Consider the following 22,157-nt stretch of genomic DNA (forward strand, 5'->3'; position numbering starts at 1 on the left):
CTTTTTCGGACTTTTGAACCCTTCATTTTGATGTGTGACTCGATTTTAGGGGTACTTTCCAACCTTAACAAATTTCTGTGTGTCAGATTCCTGGATTATGTTTCTTATTGAGCAAAAGACCTATTTTATGTGAAAGACTGTTGACTTCAAAACAAAGTTTACATACCACAAACTATTACAAGATCTTGAAATACAGCGGATTAGTAATCCTCAAATAACGTGTCCTCTCGAATGCTGTTGTTGCCGATTTTCATTTTGGTTCTCGTTTCCTAATGCTCCCGTACCACATGCATGAGGTACCGGTGCTCTTTAACCCCTGAGAGGCCGCGGCGTTGTCACCGTGCAGACTTTTTCCAAACCGCGGTGCTGTGGGTGAGCCCCGGGGGCTGATCCCGGGGTTGATCCCGCGGCTGATCCCGCGGCTGATCCAGGGGATGATCCCGGTGCTGCCCGGGCTCTGCCCCCCGGCCCCTGCCCGGCTCCATTTCGCGACCTGCCCGCGCTCAAGATGGCGGCGGCCGCCCTCAGCCCGCACTGAACATGGCGGTGCCGGCGCGGGCGCGGCGCGGGGTCATAGGAGGAGGAAAGGGAAGTGACGCCCCCCCGTCCCGGCGGCGGCGGTGACGGGCACGGCCGGAGCCAGCGGGGCTCCGTGAGGGACAGGGGCCGGGACCGGGAGCTCCGTGAGAGACTGGGGGGAGCGGGGGCTCACTGAGGGACCGGGGCTATGCCGCGGCTCCGTGAGAGACCGGGGCGAGCGGGGGTTTCGTGAGGGAGCGGGGCTGAGCCGCGGCTCCGCGCGGGACCGAGGCCGAGCCAGAGCTCCGTGAGGAACCGGGGCTGAGCCGAGGCTCCGTGAGGGAGCACGGCTGAGTGTGTCACCGTGAGGGGCTGTGGCCGCCTCGGCCTGACCCCGCGGAGCCGGGGCTCGGGGAGGGAGCGGGGCCCGTCCTCGGTGGCCGGCGGGACAGCGCTGGCCCGCGGGCGGTGGGGAGGCGGGAGCCGTGATTGACGAGGGGAAAGCCTCGTGTTTCTGGGACAGATGGCACCGGGTCGGTTCGAACTTGTCCCCGAGTTCCGCCAGCTGATCTTGGCGCTTGTGGCGAGGAGAGCAAACAGCGCAAACTGAGCTTACTGCCTTTGGAGTTTAAAGCTTTGATTTGGGGCTTCAGGCGTTTTTGGTTTGTTATGTTTTGTTTCTTAGTGGCTGTGTGAGCAGTGTGTGAGTTTTAATTAGCTAGATGTACCGAGTGTTTGGTCACCTGATGCACCTTTCCTTGCAGCTGCAGCATGGCAGAAGCCTCTGTCTCTCCGCTGAAGCATTTTGTGCTGGCCAAAAAGACCATCACTGCCATCTTCGACCAGCTGCTGGAGTATGTCACTGAGGGAGCAGCGTTTGTGGAAGGTGAGCGCTCCCCTTAAACATGAGGGCCTTGTCCTTTGTTCTGAGTATGTTTTACAGCAGCATCACGTGCCTTATGTTAGCTGTTACTGTGCTCTTTGTATAAACGTGCACCTTCAGAAATAGTCACATTTTTCATTTGACACTGGGGTTTTTTTCATCTTGCGCTGGAAGGAATTCCTGGCATTGCTACATACCTGAAAAGCTGATTAACTCATTTGGATTGGCAGTATGGTCTCCTTTCCATGAGGGTGAAAGCTTAACCACTCTGGCATGACAGTTCTGTGGCGATTTCTTTTGCACAGAAGGAGGGACAAACAGGTTCTCCCATTTTTCAGCAGAAAGGTGCATCAGTCATGCAATGCAGGGAACCACTGGTCATGCCCTCAGAGGTTTTAGCAGTGTGGAATGTGTGTGGCCACACAGAGTTGGTTGCTCATCATTCCAGTGAGCTCTGCAGGGGCAAGACAGCCCAGCTTAGCTGGTGTATCCATGGGAGGTCCTGGCTTTCCTTTCTGAAGGAAGCAAGTGTCCCAAGGAACTGGGCCAGTGAGCCCATCAGGCTGTGTTTACAGCGTTAGTGGTTCAGTGGTTGGGCTGGCAATTGATCTGAAGTGATTTATGTCATGATTTCACCAGTGCTTGTGGCAGAGCTGTCAAATGATAAGGGCTGGTGTGAGTGTCTGTAGTGGGATTTTTCTTGTTTTGTTTAATCACTGTAATTAAAATTTGTAGTTGGCATGTTAAGTACTGATTGCTTACCCTGTATCACAGAACACATTCTCTGTATGTGATTGCTTCTATGTTTTTCCTTTCTTTGTGTAGCCACATGTAAGAACCCAGAGCTTGATCATATAGCAACAGAAGATGAACTAGCAAAAATACAAGCATATAAAAACAAGTTGGCAGTCATTGGAGAGGTGCTCTCACGGAGACACATGAAAGTGGCATTTTTTGGCAGGTAATGAACAAAATTACCAGTACTTAATTTAATTTTTTTTTACTTGGGAACGTTGGAGGTTGTCCCTTTCTCTACAGTGGCTTTTGGGTTTTTTTTAAGATGGTGGTTTTGTTTGTTTTAATATATTTTTTTGTTCTGGACTCTTCCTGCTTAGGATTTTTTTTTTTATTTGGTCAGAAGTGCTGAAGAACTAAACTTGGAGCTGTTCATGTTTTTATCTATAAGCAGCTGAAGAGAAACAGAGATGGTTACCTGATTGGTTGTAACATCAGTCTGATAGATCTGTGTGATGATTTTAAGGATAGCAGAAACAACGTGGTCTGCTAGCCTGCTTCGCTTCAGGGAGATTGATTTTTCTGTGCTTACATTTAAGCATATTTTTGGAGTGTAAATCTTCATGGTTCTAAAAATTCTGTAGTAGTATTGGAAAAAACTTGTACAACAGTGGTCTTGCCTTCATTTTGCTAAAAGTAGTTTAGTTGTTTAAAGAAAAACTATAAAAAGTTCTGGAATAAAGAAATTCATTATATCTCAGCCTTGATATTTCAAAAAGTTAAAAGTTGAATACAAGCTGTGATGTGTGATAAAAGTTTCCCTTTTGCAAAGGGAAAAAGTTCTGAGCAGGGAAAAAGTTCTGAGCAGGGCAAAGAGAAGTCAACTCTGCCTCTGGCATTTTGAATAAATTTGTGAACTGTTGTACAGTGAGCTCTGAACTTCTTCTGGAAGTAGCTCAAAAATGAGTTACAGTGTGTGTAACTTCATGCTGTTGTGTAATAGTTAAACCTCAGATATTTATGGGTGAGGGGTAGAGGGTTAGTGCAATGTAGGACACTGCTGAAGACTTCACGTTGTTGCAGAATGTGGAGTTGGTGACCAGTTCCTCTGAATGAGCACTCCCTGCTCACCTGGCTGGAGCTCTGTACCCAAACCAGCTTGTGCTCTGTGGGGCTGGTGCACTCCAGTGGGGGTGCATTCAGTTCAGCACAAAGGTGTGTTTAATGCTGCTGTGCTCTGCTCAAAGTACTTTTGTTTTCTATCCCTCTAGAACAAGCAGTGGGAAAAGTTCAGTCATTAATGCAATGCTGTGGGACAAGGTGCTTCCCAGTGGGATTGGCCATACAACAAACTGCTTCCTCAGTGTGGAAGGGACTGATGGAGATAAGGCTTATCTTATGACAGAAGGATCAGATGAAAAGAAGAGTGTCAAGGTACATTTCTTGGATGATTTCATGCCAATTTTCACAGGAACTGACTCTCAAAGGGTCTCCTTTTTAACCACAGTTTCAAGTCCAACAAAAGTATAAGGCTCACTCATTCTGCATTTTCAAGTTCTTATTTAGGAGGGAAGAGCAAACTCATGAAAGTGCTCTGTTCCGCAGTTTTTCTTGGCTGTTCTAGAGAAACAACTAATGTGTGTCTCATTGTAGCATAGCATGTGTTGAGTGATTTAATTGTGTAGGACTCAGTAAGTCCTGTTACTAATTAAGGATTTGGAATGTGCCCTTCATTTGGGCTTACAGTACTCATGTTAGTGAACTACATATGCTGATATCTTAAACCTCTGAGGCAAATTCATGATGATGCTCAGTAGCACACAGTCCAGGCCTGTAGGCAGCCTTTGTGGCTCCAAAGAAAGTCTTGTCTGAGTTTCAAGGCATAGCTTGTTCTTTAGATGCTGGTGAGTTGAAGAGCTTAAAGAAAAAAACCACAGCTATTCGCCAGAACAAAGTATGAACTCTGTTACCCTCTTCAGGTAGATCCTGTCCAAGTTTGCTTGAGAACTGAATTAGACTGGTTTACAGACTGTTTGAGGTGCATATTCATGTTTGTCTTCTCTTTAATGCTCTCTCTAGACAGTCAATCAGCTGGCTCACGCACTTCACATGGATAAGGATTTGAAGGCTGGCTGTCTTGTCCATGTCTTTTGGCCCAAGTCAAAGTGTGCCCTGCTGAGAGATGATTTGGTTATAGTGGACAGGTACTGCTTCTGTTTTAGTAAATATTTTCTTAAGGATATTAACCATTACAGTGCTTAGAAAAGAGATTGGTTTAGATAGAAAATTCTTGAAAGGCTTTTATGTTTGAAAGGACAGAGTTTGTTCTTTTGTATGTACCGCTTGTCATCACCCTCCTGAGTCTGCCCTTGTAGCAGTTGGAGCAGACGAGTGTCTTGTGACTGAGCTGAAAAAGGGAATAGCTTTTGGCTGAGGATACTCTACCTTTAAACAGTATGGAAGTGTGAATAGGGTTGTTGCAGCAACAACCTTTTGCCCATTTCCTTTCTTGAAATGCTTCAGACTGATCATATGAAGTATAAACAACGTGGACTTCATTTTTAAAAGCTTCTGATATGAGTTGCAGTGCCTACATGCCAAAGGAATGGGTGACCTCAAAATGTGGTTGTGACTATGTCAGCTGTGTGTGCCCTGTGTTAGGCTGGCATTTCCTATGTGTAGATGTGTTTAAAGAATTCTGGAAGAGGTGGTTTTGTCCATGCTAAATGCCCTTTTTTCTGGCCACTGCATTATAACCTCACAGTAGCTTTTCAAACCTTCAGGTGATCTGTACCTGATGTGTAAATCAATAAATACTGAATTTGAGAGTAATTCACACAGGTGTCAGTGGATTTTTAAGTATGATTTCTTCAAGAAAACAACACTTGGAGTGCATTCTAATAAATTGCAGTGGTTTTTGTTCCATCTCTGTCTTGTACTTTGAAATCACTGGGAGTTTGTTACTATTTTCTTGGGTGCATGATCTTGGATCTGTACAGCCTCTGTTGCTAAAGGGAAAAGAAAAGAGCATATATTCTGAGAGAGCAGGTACTTGAAAAGAGCAAATCATCCTTTTACTGTTAAATGGAGAAAATTTGAACCACAATAATTTAGGTGTTGCAAACATGGCTCATATTCCACTTAATCTTTTTTTTAATGGATGGCACTATAGTTTTAACTTCATTTTGTTTTTTTCTTAAATATATGCACAGATTGCATAGCATATTGCTTTAAACTTGAACTTTATTAATGAAAAAAAATATTTTATTAACTACACTCTCTTCTGAATAAAATTAGGATCTGAGGAGGGGAACTATTGTGTGAGGCTCTCTGGGTTTCTGATGGACTGCCTGTCACTTCACTTGGCAGTTAATTATATGTGCATACTTACTAATCAGAAACTGCATTTTGGAGTGAGTAGGTAGTCTAATGATCAAGTGATTAATAAATTCTAGATGGTAATTGGCTTGTGCAATGTTTACCTTAAGTTTGAGGTAGGCATCAGCCTGAAGACACAATCCTCTGTAATTTCTTGCAAGGCCCTTAGACATTTCTACTCTATTTTTATCAGTTTATAAAAATCAACTACTTCTTTGCTGTGTAAGTAAGAGTTTGTGTTTTTTGTTCTTGACAGCCCTGGCACAGATGTCACTACAGAACTGGACAGCTGGATTGACAAATTCTGCTTAGATGCTGATGTGTTTGTCTTGGTTGCCAATTCTGAATCAACTCTCATGAACACGGTATGATGTGCAATGATTTTATGCTCCTTCTTCATTTAAATATTCAGCAGTTCCATAACCAGAATAGCTGAGACCTTTGCAGAAGGTGAATCACTGCACTTAGGTCTTGTGAATAGGATTTGAGGGTGGGAAGAAATAAATAATGTATATCCCTCTCTAGGAAACAGAGAACAAAATTTAAATTTCTTACTGGCTTAGCTTTCTCTGCCTTGGGCATCGTGATTGTCCTTTTCAGTTCAGTTGCATTTTTGATAAATGGGTGATGGAGTGCTTGTCTTGCCTTGCAATTTGTTGGTATTTTTTACAAACAAAAGAACACACTTGTATTATCAAAGAAATTAAGGAGTGTTTCATATCCAGAAATACTCCATAAATTCAGTAAAATACACGAACTTAGGTGAAAGGAGTTGAGTTCCTGTCTTATGCCTCTCTCAGGAGAGGTGAATTCCCTTGACCCACCTTGTGTTGAGGATGAGTGCTTCAGGTTCCCCTCAGTGGGCTCTGTTTCTTCTGAAAGTGTTAGCAATAAGGGGTCTGTGCAGTGTGGAGAGCTGAAGATATTTTTATGTCTTTGTTCTGTAAAGCCTTGTTTCAGGAGAGAGAAGAGTTCTCTGAACCTTGCAGCCTAAGTATTGTAGGACTTGTAAGAGGAGGGGAACATTTAAGGTGGCCAGAGCAGCTGTTGCAATAATCAAAATACAAGACCAGAAATTTGGTGTAATTTTGTAGTGATCTCCAGTTTTGACTAAACTAAGTATTGTGGATGCTGACAATAAAAGGTTTCTAAGTTATTGTAAGTGTGACTGCCAGAATGCAGAGTAATGCTACTGAGGAAATTCATGATGATTTTTATTAAGCCTACTGCAGACAAATAATATGCTCTGATTGTTCCGAGCATGGTTCTGACCTGAAAGGTCTGAACTTTCTAACTGTTGAGACAATTTTTAATACAATAAAGAACTGAGTGTGCAAAGACAGTATTTCTTTGCATTCTAGCAAATTAGAATAGTTTGGTAGAAGTCTGAGAAGAATGCAAGTTTAAAAACATTGCATTCCATCTTCTGAGCTGAGTCCACAAAGAGTCAAATACAAGAGATGTAATTTAGAAGAAAAAGAAAATTCTTAAAACATTCCAGACAAAGAGGATTTGGCACCACTGTGGCCATATTTTCTCTGTTGTGCACGAGGGACACTTTCAGGCTTTTAGTATGGACAAAACCTGTAAGTTTACATTATGTGTATAATGCAGTTGCTGGGGTGTTTTAATTAAAGGAAAAAGAAAAATTATTTCAGTGAACATCTCATTGCTATATTGATAACATAAGTTATCCTGCAGATAAAGCTTTTGACAGCTAAGAAGTTCTCATCCTCTTTAAGAATTGTTTTTGCCTCTTACCATAACAGTTTTGAGAATACTTGGCATTATTCTGCCACACTGCTGGAGATTTTTTTGGTGAAAACGTGATTCTTCTACTGTTCCCTCATAAATTCTCCTCAGACAAAGTTCTGATTTCTGCAGCAGTGATCAGGATTGCACATGCTTATTTCCAGCTGAGGGAGAATAATGGCTCTCCAGTGCTGTGTCCAGGATATGTTGTGGTGTCTTGCTGCTGTCTGGAAAAGTTTATGGCAGCCCAGAGATCTCTTCTGTTTCAGCTTTGCTGAGTGGGGACTCACTGCATCACGACTTACCCATTATGACTCTGTTAACAGCAATAATGGGTGGTGGGTGCAGGCAAGAGACCTAAATACACTTAATTTTGTTAAATTAAGACATTCATCAATGACTTTTTTTTCTGTGTCTCAGCAATACGTCCTCATGCAGGAAATGTTATTTCTCTGTAGCTCAAGCTGATGTTGCCTAGCTGAAGAGTAGTTAGATGATGTATTATCTGGATATAGAGCCAGATTTGACAGGGTTAGCAGGAGCATCTTGGTAGTTCAGGTAAGGGAGATTTCATTCTTTTAAGTCAGGCATCAGTGTTTTTTGAACTATTTTTCGGAAGTTTTTTTAGTTTGTATTTTCAGCAAGTTTTAGAGAAAGTTGCAGTGTCTTTGACTAGCACTGGCATCAGTTTTAAGACATTTGATGACTTTTGACCTACCCTAAGTCTGTTATGTGCTGAATATCTCTGGGTTTTAATACTGATGAATTCTTTGTAATAAACTTTCAAAAAGCTGGATAAACTTCAGAATCTATTACAGAAGAAAGCATGACTCTGGTTTGGATGTCTGGGAAATTTTCTGTTTGTGCTTTAATTCTTAGGAGAAACATTTTTTCCATAAAGTGAACGAACGACTTTCCAAGCCAAACATCTTCATCCTCAATAATAGATGGGATGCCTCTGCATCAGAACCAGAATACATGGAAGATGTGAGTGAACTGATGGCTCTTACATGGGTTGACAGTTAATTAATATGTATTAATATGGAAACACCAGCTTTTTAATAAAAGGCTAAGTTACATGGTCAGAAAATGCAAATAACCTATTCCTCATTCCAACCAAAAAGCAACTTGCAATTCAAATGACAATATATGCAGGCAAGTAATAAAATGGGCGACTTCTTTAGAACCTTTTTCCTCCACAGTTAAGCTTGTTTTTAATCTTATTTATATTACCTTTTGTTTCTGCAGTGATAGTGCAGCCTGAGGGCACAGTTTATACATTTATATCTCCATAGAGTAGCTGGGAAAGTGCAGCGTTAGATGGGAACAGTTTGGATCTTCAGATCTTGCCAGCAGCAGCCAGCTTGCAGTGAGAATTATTTCTCCATGTATGGGGAATGAAGGGTTTACCCCAGTAACTGGCTGAGATCTCTGACTTACATAAATACAGTTGTAGAAGCTGTATCCAGGTCTGTTTAAAGGAGTAAAAGAAGCTGCTGCTTCTGTAGGGTTGGCAGGCATCTGCTCTCAGAGGGTGGTTCAGCATCTGTTTCTGACTGATGTTGTGATGTGCTGACAGCTCAGTTTTTGCCTGCTTTTCATGAGCTTTTTACCTTTTCCTTAGGTGCGTAGGCAGCACATGGAGCGCTGTCTGACTTTCCTGGTCGATGAGCTCAAAGTTATTGATCCTGTAGAAGCAAGGAATCGCATCTTTTTTGTTTCAGCAAAAGAAGTTCTGAGTGCCAGGAGACAAAAGGCCCAAGGAATGCCAGAGGGTGGTGTGTAGCAACTCCAGCTTTTCCTCAACTACAGAAAACCACTATAAAACCTGATAAATATATTTAAGAAGCAGTCCCTGCTGTGAGGTACTGCTGTCTCCCTTATAGTGTGTTGTTTCACAGGTGGAGCACTTGCTGAAGGATTTCAAACAAGATTCCAGGAATTTCAACATTTTGAGCAGATATTTGAGGTATTTATGATGGGCTTTTTAAACTGCCTGTTTGTTGTTGTAAAAGTAGCTTTTTCCTATGCTTAGCTTAATTATACTGAGCATCTCCTCCACATATTAGCAAGTGGAGGAATGTATGGTATTTAAACCATCTGCAGCTTTGCCTTTTCTATGGGTTCTGTTCATACCTTCTCACCTTGAGTAGCAGATAGTTGTTGGAAAGGAGAATTTTATCAGTGAGGGAAGGGACCAAAACTCTTAGCTCAGGTTTTGAGATCTCAAGATCAATATAGTCTGTGTAAGAAGAAATTATGGTCTTGAAATGTGTGTATCACTTACAGCCACATGCTGGTGAATGTTTGCAGTAAGACATTTAGTTTCATCAATGTAAATCTAAAAATTTACTTTCATTTCTAAAGCCAGAGTTTTGAATCTATCACCATTATGTACCTCTTAGCTCTGTTGCTCTGATCATTAACACTCTCCTTTCATCTTTTGTGCTGTACAGAATCCACCCTTCCACCTTGGTTTAGCCATATTCATGGCTGGAGTTCACAGTTTCTACAGAAGCAGGTCTGGCTAGACAGTTGAGTGGTTTCTTTGTGATAGGATCCATTTGACTTGCTAAATTTGATAACTTTAATTAACTAAAGCCATTCTCGGATATCTTAAGGAAGCCTCTTGGGTATCCCTCAATGGTTTTGTATATGAGTATTTAAAAAAAATCAAACTGCCTCTGAAAAGTCTTTGTTCTTGCATTACAACCTTAGCAAAGCTGATTATGTAATGATGTGTATATATGAGAAAGACTTTAAATTAATAGTTTGATTTGGTCTTGCATAAGCAAGAAAATGTCAGGCTAAATTTAATCCTTATCCACACTCTTGTGATAGGTGACTGAAGTGTTGAAATGATGGGTTCAGAGTACTGGCAGGGCCTGGCTCCATGAGACATGACATTTCTTGTGTCACTAGCTGCAGTCAAACGTGCACGTTTTTTACAATTTTTGTCCTCAGAGCCATAGTAGGAAACTTTGAGCCAGCAGAAAAAAATGGAAATTGAGCTTCTAAATCAGTTATTGTTCTTGTATTTTGCTGTCTGCTGTACCCAAAGCTTTTTTGACAAAATCTCTTATAAATACAGTTAAGCACTCAGTGCTTAGAATATTTCAATATGAAGATGGATGATGGCTTATTGAATAATGTGATGATGTGAGTGCTCAGCACATCTGTAAATCAGTTGTCACAGACTCAAGCTGGCCACCACAATGAGAAGTATCTGTCACAGGATCACAACCATGACGACTTTCTGTGGCAGAGGCTGGGACAAGGAAGAGCACTGCATGGCCTTAAATCAACCTTTTTTCTTTTTTCCCAGTGGCTTACATTTGCTGCACACCTGACTCCAGCAGTGAGAGTGGATTCTGTAGTGTTTTTCCCTGCTCAGCTGTGTTTCATCCTAAAATCATTATTTATGGCTTTGAATAGGGGTGTGATCCCATCATTTAGAGAATGACAACTGTGCTGTATTAAGATTGCCAAAGCAATTTAAATTTTGAGTGCTTGCTGTTGCAGCCTCTTTCACATTCAGGTTTTGTGGCAGTTTCCTAAGTCACAGTGGCAGTTTATGTGCTTTTAAAGCAAGGCTGAGACTGAAATGGTTTACCAGGTCTGAGGTTTTTAGACCTAATACTCAAATTTCTGTCACCTGAGTGGATAAAGTAGCTGACATCAGCATACTGTTGTCATCAGTTCTGCCTGCCAGCTCTAGGCTCTGTATTAATGAGGAATCTCAGGCTGCAGGGAGAACTTTCTGTGTGAAACCCTCACTGATACTGTGCCTTGGGCACTGCCAGACCAAACTCAGATGCTGTGCAGCCTTGAGTACAGCCTAAGCACTTCTGCCTAGAGCACTTTGCATTTACTGTTTCCTGACAGAGGAGCTGCAAGTCCCAGCGTCTGGGGTTGCATTCCAGTGTGTGAAAAGGAAGGGATGAGAGCACAGATGCTTCTGTCTGTCCTCATCAAACACTGACTCCTCCCCTGCCTCAGTCTGTCTTGCCTTTAGCTCCTTGTCCTGTGCCCTCCACTGACTTCCCAGACTTCTCTCACTTTTCTGTCCAGCTCACATCTCTCAGTAATCTGTCACCTCACAGACCTGTCCACATGTGCCTTGTTCTCCCTGGCTGCTACCTGCTGGGTTTGCTCCTGGATTGTCTAACCCTGCTTTTGTTGTCACTAAAATTGGACAGCTTTTCCCTCTTCTCCATATGGGCTGGAGAACTGTTACTTCTCCAGTACTTCTACATTCCTGATTTTAGTATCACTTCCCTGATGGGAAAGTCTGTTCATTCCAGGACTGATAGGAGCTCAGTATAGAAAGAATCTTTAAAATAAAAAAATCCAGAAACAACCCACCAGTGCTAGTTAGTTGTGATATGAGAAAAACTTGGACTAATTTAGAAAGCCTTGTAAGATTTATGTAGACTTTTGTGTGAGGGCAAAAATCATTCTGAAACTAGATGAAACATGTTTGTCTGCAAAGCACAGGGTGGTTGAAGTTGCTTAAAAAAAAAAAAACAACTGGTGCAGCCATTACTAGAAACACTTTTAAGCAGTGGGAAAATTAAGATTTTAGAGATTCTTGCAGTAGCTTTAAAATGTGATGCTACTATGTCAGCTGTGTTGCAACAAAGGAAAGGAGAGAGGCAGTCTTAAAGTATTAAATTCTTGGATCACTGCTGGATTTTTATATTGGGGAATAATAGAAAGTGGTCAGTGTATTTCCTGCAATTTTACACTGAGGTACATAGAATGCCTTATTAAAACAGCAGAGAAATGCCTGGACCCTGCACTGTGTGCAGTAGTGCCTAGAGGATATCCTACTTAAAACCAACCCCACCATGCCTTAGGTTGGGGTGCTTCTCAAGTTTCTTAAAAGTACTGGCAGCAGAAGTGGTGTGGGAAGCCGTGGAGGAGGGAGGCAGGGTGGAAGAGTACTCCTGGCTGGCAGAGCTGGAATGAGGCACCTGCTGCAGAGCCCTGCCCCAGCTCTGCCCAGGGATGGAATGCAGAACACACTGGCACTAACTGTCCTGTGGTTCTGGCAGTGGGCTGGTTTTGGTTAGACTGTTGAAACATCTTGGTTTCAGTAAATACTTATGTGCAGACTAACAGCAAAACTGCTGCTGTCCCCCTCTTATCTTTCCCCGTCGTTTAACTAACCTTTGTGTTTTTCCTAGTGCTCTAACTTGGATTTTCTGATTGTGTTGTGAGTGATTGTCATCCTTTTATCTACCACATACTAACGTTGGGAAGACTCTGCTCTGTGCCTAGTCTAGCTCTTACAATGTGCTGATATTTAAGAAACTCTGGCCTTTCATTGCTGATTTCTAGATCTGCTTCGTCGAGGAACAGGGACTGTTTTACCCATTTTGTTTATTTTGTTTTCATCTATTATTTTTAGGTAGCTGAAATTTGTAATTACATCATATGCTAAGGTCATAGGCAAGTCCTCTAAAAGCAATCCAAACCTGTGCCCTGAAAGATGAATCTAGAGATGGAGAACAATTTAAAAATTCCATGAACCTGGTTTAAGGAAGTCAGCTGCTTGCTTTCTTCCCCTCAAACACAAGAGTTCTTCAGTCACTGCTGTGTATTTCTGAATTGCTGTTCAGTATTGAAGATTGATTAGAAATTGTATCATTAGAGCATTTTCTGCTTTCTCATTTAACACTTCAATAATATGCAAACAAGCTGATATTTTAAGGACTACTTAAATTTTGTTTATCCCATAAGAAAACCCTTGTTTCTTATCCTAATTGTGTCTTTTGTTCCTGGATGGTCAGTATTGACATGAGAATGTCAAATTCTATTGACAGAATTGTCTCTTGAAAGTAAGACTGTGTAGTACAACAAATAAAACTCAAGCCAGGCCATATTGCTAGAATTCATATTTGACATTTGTAATTCCACATAGATGGTTTTGAAAATTTCCTGAAGAGATAGATTTATCTTACATATTCATCTGAGTTTTCTTTTTTTTTTGTTTTACATTATTAATTTATTTTAAAAGAATGAAAACCTATACACATTACTGTGAATGGACTCGAAGGCAGATTTGCTGCTATAGATTCATTTGAGATTTCAGTTTCTGTTGTCTTTTAATTTCTTTATACTTTCTCCCTTTTTACTTCCCACTGGTTTAAGTTCTTGGTAAAGTTGGCAGCATATGCTTTCTGACAGTGAAATTCCTGATGGTGCTGGCATGGAATTGCAGTAATGTGTTGTGGCTTGGGCCCCTCGCAGGAGTGTATCTCGCAGTCAGCCGTGAAAACCAAGTTTGAACAGCACACTATCAGAGCTAAACAGATAATAGATACTGTGAAAAACATTATGGACAACGTAAACGTTGCAGCAGCAGAGAAAAGGTAGGTGGGGTGGAGGGCTGGTTGGATTTGGTTTGTCCAGATCATCTGAGGAGCCGTTTCTGGGCTGGAGATTTTCTTGGGCCATTACGGATTTAAAGTTCACTTTTTCTTCTTGGTAAGAAACAGACAATTTCCCTGGTATGTGAATATGTCAGCATTACCATTGTTCACTTGCCCCCTCAGTTCTGTTCTTGGTCTGTGGTTTCTGTACAGGGTTTACTTTGGTGTTCTTTGTTACTGATTTGCAGTCTGTGTGTTTTCAAACCTTTTTTTCAGAAATATTTGAAATGTAAAGTTTTTCTAGTGATATATCCAGCATTTCAGAGATGATATTTGGGCCTACTCTACTTTCATTAACAGTTACAGTGAAGAAGAAAAATGGAAGGATGTAGATGCTTTAATTTGCAAGTGATTAGAATGCTGTAAGGAATGAGATGAGCCCAGGCTAACAGAGGCTTGGCCTCTGGCCCTTTCCAGATTGGATCCTTAAATATCCTTATTCTCTTTTCACTCATGTAATCCTTTAGTGCTAATGATAGCAGCTCATCTGTTCTGTCTGGTAGCTTCATATATCCTTTGAGGTTTGCATATGTGTACAGTTTTTCCTCACTTTTGTTGCCACCTTGTGTCTCTTGTACACAGTGAACTTGCTGTCACAATTAATCCTTCCCATCCATCTCCTTCTTGCCTGTCAATAACGTGTCTTTGTGTTTCAGCAGACTTCACTGTGCTGTCAAACACACTCATCCCCCTGAATATGTCAGTTTTTACAGACTGCCTGTTTACATACTGACTTGTCTCACGTTGTCAGATCCCACGAAAACATGCTGTGAAATGTTTGAAAATATTCTGATATTCTGCTTCTTTCTGTCAATTGACTTAACCAAAATGTGTGTGGCGATGCCTCTTAGACTGAATTGCTATTTGTCTGGCCCTTCAAGAGGAAATTGCTCCAGGTTTTCAGGAATTTTTGCTTAAGTGGTAGGTCAAGGAATTCCAAAGAGATTTGTGTGTGACAGGGTTGGTTTCTGCCACATCCCCTTTGCTTTGCAGGGTCATCAGACCCATGTCACTATTAAGGAGTGGTTGAATGCTGTTTGTGAGCAGCAGTTTGATCAGATTTACCCTTTTTTTAGATCAGGGTAGATGAGTTATTAAAGGTCTCTGATTCCCCACACCTTTTTTAGTTGTAATTATGTGACAATACAGTGATAACAATTCTGACTCGAAATGCTGGTTTTGAGTTGTGTTTGCTCAGCACAGCCTTTGAATGCTCGTGCATGTGGAACTGCCGTGTACAGCCCTTCTTGGAGCAGTGCCTCTGCTTTGGGCAGCCAGTGTTACTTGGGATTCCCCCGGCTGCTCAGAAACCATCAGCTGGATGATCCAGACCTGGTTACGGGCTTGTTTCTTTCCTGGGGGAATACATGGTGGTGATGGTGATTTCCTTTCTGCTGGGTTAGAGTCCATTCCATGGAAGAGCGAGAAGATCAGAAGGACAGGCTGGACTTTGTTAGAAATCAGCTGAACATTTTGACAGAAGACACCAAGGAAAAAATCAAACGCGTTACGGAGGAAGTTGAAAGCAAAGTAAGTAAAGGCAGTGGGAACAACTTCTCAGATCCAGGTGTTGCCTTCTCTCTCAGGCAGCTCCTTTTGCAGCCCACGCGTCTCAGGAAATGTGTTTGAAATGTCAGAACGTTCCTTTTTCAATTAAAAAAAGAACAAAAGCTTAAAACGGCAATCTTTCCTGACTGCCATGTGATTGAATGATTCCTTGGGACAATTCATGCAGTAGTCTGTTCTCACTCTGTCTGGAAAAGGTAGCAGAAACATTTTATGTGTTTTCTGTGTTCTTCCAGGTCTCCTCTGCCATGACTGATGAGATTTGCCGGCTTTCAGTTTTAGTTGATGAATTTTATTCTGATTTTCATCCTTCTCCTCAAGTATTGAAGCTCTATAAGGCAGTAAGTTTTTTTGAATAGTTTGAAGCCAGGCTCTTTGTCTGCCCCTTAATTTCTGCTTCTGTATTTTCATAAATTGCATAGATTTTATGTGACTTAGAGCATTGCAGGATTTCTGCTTGCTGACATGTGCATATCTCTACCCAAAACTGAAGAAGGTTGAAAATACTTTCTGCTTTATTTTTGGAAAGAAATTAATTTTTTTCAGCATCTTTTTAGTAGTAGAGTGGTTCCTTATTTCAAGTGTTCTCTTCCAGTAAATAAGATAAATAATTTTCACTACTCCTAAAATCAAATAGATCCAAAAACAAAATGAGCTTGCAAATACTCAACACTTTTCATAAAAACTTGTTTGGTTTTTTTTTTAACTTTTATAAATTGCTCCTCAAATTTAGTGCTTTAAATTAAAGCACATATACCTGTGTTTGTCTCTTGTGCTCAGACTTTGCTGATAATGCTGACTGCCATATCTCCCCCCGGTGTCACAGAGTGTTCTGAGTTGGAAGGGACCCACAAAGAACACCGAGTCCAACTCTCACTCAAATGGCTCATATGGGGATCAAACCCACAACTTTGGTGTTAATAGCACCGTGCTCCAACCAGCTGAGCTCATCTCAGGCTGTTCCAGCCTGGCTGATCACCTGGGAACACTGCATTTTCAGGACAATCTGTGCTGGTTCACCTCAGCAGAGTATCCTGAGCTCCCCAGGGGGGTTGGTGGGATGGGTTTGTCCCTGTGCAGAGCAGTGGAATTGGCTCTCATCAGATGACACAGTAAGGGCTTTGCAGGGCAGTAGGTGGTGGTTTGCTTTTCACTGTCACAGTGAAAATTACAGAGTTGTGTGCCTTTTAATGTTTACAGTTCTAGGGAAATCTTTCTTGTGTCACTTTAGTAGGTTTTCAGTCCCAGTGGGCAGTTGGAAAGCATGGTATTTCCATGGAAAGATGCTTTTCTTCCCACTGTAAATAACAGTGCTTAGTGTGTAATAAATTCCTGCTCCATATAATGTAACTGAATGGCTAAATACAAACTGATGAGCTTGTGTTCTCTGTAACACTTCAGGAGCTGAACAAACATATAGAAGACGGTTTGGGAAAGAACCTGGCTGAGCGCTGCTCCACTGAAGTCAACCAGTCAATGCACCAGTCTCAGCAGGAGATGATTGGTAGGAGGAGGGAGAAGGAATGGTAACACTTCACATTTAAAGGAAGACAATCTAAGAAAATTCAGTTTTAAAAGAACTTTCCTTCTGATCATGCTTAACATTGATGCTATAAAGGATAGAGGAAAAGCCTTGATAGACCAGGACTGAGTGTTTAGCTGAGTCCTCTGTTTCTGATACTAACCAGTAGCAGATGCTGAAGGAGAAAAATTATGAACCAGGGTAAATATAGCAATCCCTCTCCATTTTATGGACTTCTGAGCTGGTACACTGCATCTGGATTAATGGCTTAAGCAAGTAGTAATGGACCCGTCCTTTGGAAACTCATCTAATCATTTTTTAAACGCATTTAAAATTTGGCTTCAACGAGAGACACACCAAATACACTAATTATTAGAAAATGTTCCTGCAGTATAATGCTCTCCCTAGGTTCCTCCAGACCCAGAAAGCAAAACAATTAATTTCACAAAGGATTTGTGCACTCCCCTTTATTTTTCTTTATAAGTAGTAACTTTATTGCACATCCATCTCTATTGATCTGTTGCTGGTAATAAAAGATTCAGAGCAAGTTCATGAAATTATGTGAACCTTTCTGTCTTCTTATCTGATAATGTTGCCTTTTCTGGGTGGCATCATGGAACTGATGGATAAATTGATTTTTTTTTTCTTACTCCATCCCTATCTTTTGACCACTGGTAGAGGTCTTCCAGTTAATTTGAATCTTTTTTTCCAGAAGTTCTTGCTTGGTGAGTTGATTTTCATGACTGTTTTCTTGTATCAGAGCAATAAATATCCCTGCTCTGTTAGGGTAGTCTTGCTGAAATGCCACTGATTTTACAAATAAATAAATAATGAACAGATCTGTTTAGATTCTCTGAATTACAAAGCTGGTCAGCAGAGCAGAGATACTGCTTGTGAATATGCTCTTCTTGTAATATTAACTCATCTTTACTGTTTGTTCTTATTTCTAGAAAATCTGAAACCATTGTTGCCTTCTAGTGTTCAGGATCAGCTCCACTTGCTAATTCCATGCAGGAAGTTTGATCTTAGCTATGATCTAAACTGTCATAGCCTGTGTGCAGATTTTCAAGAGGATATCATGTTCCACTTTTCTTTGGGATGGACGTCTCTTGTAAACCGTTTCTTGGGTCCTAAACAAGCTCAGAAAGTGCTCCTGGGATTAGCAGATCCAAACCTACATGTGAGTCCTTCAGAGCTTGGGCTGGTTTGTTTTACCTTGATGAGAATATATTGATTTTTACTCTGTGCCAGTGCTACACTTCCTGCTACCTTCCCATAGATCCATTGTGTGAAATATTTTTGCTGTGGGTTGTTTTTATTTGATTATATTCAGGGTTAGAATGGAACTGAAAACCTCTTAAACCTTCTGCAGCTGTTACACAAGTTGGTTTTCCTTTGGATTGAAGCCTTTGAGTAGCCTATTCCATTTGTAACATTTGGATCCTGAGGTCAGAACCAGCCCTACACAGACCCTTATCCTCTGTTGGGGGAACTGTCAAAGCCTCCACGGCTCCTCAGGAGTCTTGTTCACATTTCACTGCTGAAGCGTTTCCTTCAGTGCGTAAATCAAAACCTGAATATATGAAAATAAAACCCATCTTTGTAGTTCCCTAATGCTTTTGACTCAGGCTGCCATGTTCCCATCTTCTAGATCCCTCGTCCTCTAGCCAGCACCCCGTCTGCCGCCAGCCTTCCTGCCATAACTCCCGAGAACGTGCCCCAGGAAGAGTTCATGGTTCCTTTGGTGTTGAGTTTAGCCTCACTGACATCCCGGACCTCCATGAGCATCATCATTGTTGGTGGAGTGGCAAGTAGCACTGGCAACATTTCCTGCTGGAAGGGGTGGTGGAGGCTGAGCTGCTCTGTCCCACCTGGGGTGTAACACAGAGCGTGCCATGGACTTGACACTGGGCCAGATGAGCACGTGCAGTGCCCTGGATACCCACAGTCAGTTCGTAGTGAGAAACCAGGCTAATCACTGTGAGGATAGCTGGGTGTATTCTCTGTGCCATAAGTCTGTGTTCAGTGCCTGAATTAAATGGTGATCTGATGGTACCTCCTTCAGTTTGAATTCAGTTGGAGCTTTGCTTCTTCCTTCATGAAAGAGCAGCAAGCTTCTGTAACCTGCACATTCTCTGTGCCACTGGGGACCAGCTCATGTGAATGTAGCTGTATTGCTCTGCAGTAATAATAAGGAAAACATTTATTAAGTCTAGTGAAAGGGCTATGGAGATGATTTTTAAAATATGGGTGGAATTAGCTTTTATTCTGTAGGGCAACTTATTTAAGCTAATGAAGATTTTGTTTTTCAGATTTGGAAAGCTGTAGGCTGGAAACTGATCTCATTGTCCCTGAGCATGTACGGGCTGCTGTACCTGTATGAGAGGCTGACCTGGACCACCCGGGCCAAGGAGAGAGCCTTCAAGCAGCAGTTTGTGGACTACGCCACCGAGAAGCTGCAGATGATCGTCAGCCTCACCAGCGCCAACTGCAGCCACCAGGTGCAGCAGTAAGTGTCACACGGGCTGGCCCCTCACTGGCACAGGCCATTGTCACTGGCCCTGCGTGGTGGCACCTCTAGTGTCCCTTGGCACTTAGTGGGAGGGGGTTTGAAGAGAGTTTAAAATGCCCACCTGAAAAGGCCAGTACCTGCATCTGTGTGTGGTGCTCTGAAGATGGTGGCTCTTTGTCCAGCACCTTACAGTAGAGACATGAGAGATCATTCTGGTGGAGGCTGAGTTGCTCTGTCCTTGGAGTCCCTGGAAGGATGAGCAGAGCTTCTGCCCCAGGGGCTGCTATGGGCAAGTTCTGAGCAGCCAATCCTGGCTCTTCTGCACTGCAGGAGATGAACTTGGCTAACCTTCCTGAACTGTTCCCTGAGGACAGGTCTTCTGCACCCTGTGGGCTAGAGGGCACATTAGCAGCCCTAATTTTCTGAAATAATAATTCAGTCAAAACACATAGTTTCAAGAAGCAGCTAAGGAAGACAATCAGCCAGACATTACTTAGCAGAGACAGGTGGGAAATTGTTTTGGAAAGAGAAAACAACAAAAAAAAAAAAGAATAGTAAAAAGTTAAGCTTCAGTAGAGGAAATAGATGCATCCCTGTGTCCAGCAGCTCTGTGAGGACATGGAAGAGCTGCACTCAAACCAATGCTCCAGTAGAGAGGAGAGGGAGCTTCATCTCCTCCATGAGAGCTTGGGTGCTGGGCCCAGGCTGGTAACTGGGTTTGTTTTCCCTTTGTGAGAGAAGGAGTTTTGGAACAGGTTGGGGTGGGCAGGTCTGGAGCGCTCCTCACCCTGCACAGAGCTCATGTTCCTGTGAGGAGGGCACTGAGTGTGGCACAGGGCGCTGAGCTTGGTGGTGTGGGGCTGCTCTGGCACCTCCTGTCACAGCCAGAGCCCCATCTCAGACCTGGACCTGTTAATGTTCTATGAAAATGGCCAGGCACGATGTAGGTGTTGACTGAAGTGGATTTGGTGTGTTGAGGGTTTCTTTTTCTAATTTAAAAAGTACCCAGTTCTCCTGCTTTCTGCTATTCTGTACTCCCTTGACAGCTGGAGGTTTTGATTGTTGTGTTCTGCACACTGCAATGGCATGAGATTTTATTTCTTACTTTTTTTTCAGCATAGACTTCTGTAAATCATGATTATAAACTTGTTCTCGCTTTAGGGAAATGGCCACTACTTTTGCTCGGCTCTGTCAGCAGGTGGATATTACTGAGAAAAACCTGGAAAAAGAAATAGCTAGGCTTTCCAAAGAAATAGATCAGCTGGAAAACATACAAAGCACCTCCAAGCAGCTGAGGTAAGTCTTGATGTGACTGGCCACAAGCATCTCTTGGCCCTGCTGACTTCAGAGTGATCAGTGCTTGCTGTTACTCTGGAGTTGAACTAGGTTAGCTCAGGTGCAGGAGATGCAAAGATACCCTGAACACCTCTGGGTAAGTAAATAAATGTATGCTGCTGCCTCAGTGAATCAGCTAACCTCCAAAAATATTATTTCTTAGATCATCTTTACCCTTGTCTCTCTCTAGTGTGGGAGACAGGCGTTTCACCAGAATTTTAGTCTCCTGTTGGTAACTTGAGGGTGGCACCTTCCCAAAGCCCCCTCCCCAGAGCAGAGCAGGAGAGCAGCTGTGCTGTTTTGAGTCATCCAGTGCAGTACTGGTGGTGCCAGTGGAAGGTGTTTGCAGAGGAGGTACTTCCAGCAGTTGGTGGTTCAGGGATTTGGAAGCAGCCTCGGCTGTAGCTTCCTGTTCTCTGCACCTGCTGAAAGGCTGCCCTGGCTCTGGGCTGCTGCCTCCTGGCCTCGGGCATCCCCCACCACTGATGGTGAACATCTGCCCCCACACACCCTTTCTAAAAACCTGCATTTATGTTTTCTTAGTGCTGGGGATGGGAGTGGACGAACAGAAATGAAACACTGATATCGATCCTGACTTTGGGATGTTTGGGCACTGAAGTAAATCCCTTGCTTTTGTTTGTTTTACAGAAATAAAGCCATTCACCTTGAGAACGAACTAGATTGCTTCACAAAACATTTTCTTCAAAAGAGTAAATAAAACATCATTGTGAACCTTCCCAGTGCTCCTTTTTAGGGCAAAGTAGAAATTTTACAGGTGACACTAATATTCTATAAAAATTATTTATATTTTTAATGTTGCTGTGGTGACAGTTGTAAAACTTGGACTCTGATGGTGAACCAAACAGAAGAGCTGTGGTACTCTTGAGTGTTATGTTCATTTTGCAGATTTTGGGTTAAAAATCACCTTTAAACACTAAATTTTTTGGGCACTCGACAATAAAACCCCAAATTCTCACTGGTTTTCATGAGTATGTAGCAGTGGCAAGTCTCACTTCCTGGCATCCAGGAGCTTACACAGGGAAAGCTTAGCCCAGTCTCCTGCTTTCAGCTGCTTAGGAATTGTCCAGGGATGGAGGGTGCTGGTTTTCCATGTGAGTGTGATTTTTTTTTTTTTTGTGAAGTACAAACTCTGCCATGGGAAAGGGCTCCTGACATGTTTGGAAAGCAGGTGCCAGTGTGTTGGGTAGCAGTTCCTCTTGAAAGGGCGGCAAAGATGAGGGTGAACTGCAGTAAGGAAATGCAGTGGGCCCTGGCTATGTCCCTGAGCCAAGAGGGCACTGGTGACATGAAAGTGAACGTGTTTCTTGCAGTTGGTAGAGCAGTGAAGTGGTCCTTTGGCTGTGAGCACATGGCTAGAGCCATGCTCAGGTGAGCTCCCAGCCAGGCACAGCAGGCTGTGCTGAGATGATCTGGGCACGACTGGTTCAGGTTGAGAAGGGGCTCAGGGTGCCAGGAGGGACCTGGAGCTCCTGTTGCTGCGTTCAGGGAGCAGCACAT

At 42.6% G+C, this 22,157-nt stretch overlaps 1 protein-coding gene across 1 annotated transcript; it reads left to right on the plus strand.

The window, feature by feature from the left end:
• Nucleotides 1-540: 540 nt before the first annotated feature.
• On the plus strand, nucleotides 541-21,375 carry MFN1 (mitofusin 1). Its single transcript, XM_068200358.1, has 18 exons — nucleotides 541-677; nucleotides 1,282-1,405; nucleotides 2,228-2,363; nucleotides 3,409-3,571; nucleotides 4,217-4,341; nucleotides 5,772-5,880; nucleotides 8,147-8,254; nucleotides 8,892-9,045; nucleotides 9,169-9,236; nucleotides 13,523-13,644; nucleotides 15,108-15,234; nucleotides 15,507-15,611; nucleotides 16,672-16,774; nucleotides 17,743-17,972; nucleotides 18,444-18,599; nucleotides 19,105-19,301; nucleotides 20,466-20,600; nucleotides 21,288-21,375. Exons 2-18 carry the CDS (start codon nucleotides 1,291-1,293, stop codon nucleotides 21,355-21,357), a joined length of 2,223 nt encoding a protein of 740 aa, XP_068056459.1. The 5' UTR covers nucleotides 541-677; nucleotides 1,282-1,290; the 3' UTR covers nucleotides 21,358-21,375.
• Nucleotides 21,376-22,157: the final 782 nt, after the last annotated feature.

The sequence above is a fragment of the Anomalospiza imberbis genome, chromosome 10, assembly GCF_031753505.1.
Source record: "Anomalospiza imberbis isolate Cuckoo-Finch-1a 21T00152 chromosome 10, ASM3175350v1, whole genome shotgun sequence".
NCBI lineage: Eukaryota > Metazoa > Chordata > Aves > Passeriformes > Viduidae > Anomalospiza > Anomalospiza imberbis.

Coding starts and splice junctions, on each gene's coding strand:
- MFN1 (XM_068200358.1), top strand. CDS start 1,291: ATGGCAGAAGCCTCTGTCTCTCCGCTGAAGCATTTTGTGCTGGCCAAA. Junction 1,406..2,227: donor GGGAGCAGCGTTTGTGGAAG/GTGAGCGCTCCC, acceptor TTCTTTGTGTAG/CCACATGTAAGAACCCAGAG. Junction 15,235..15,506: donor CGGAGGAAGTTGAAAGCAAA/GTAAGTAAAGGC, acceptor GTGTTCTTCCAG/GTCTCCTCTGCCATGACTGA.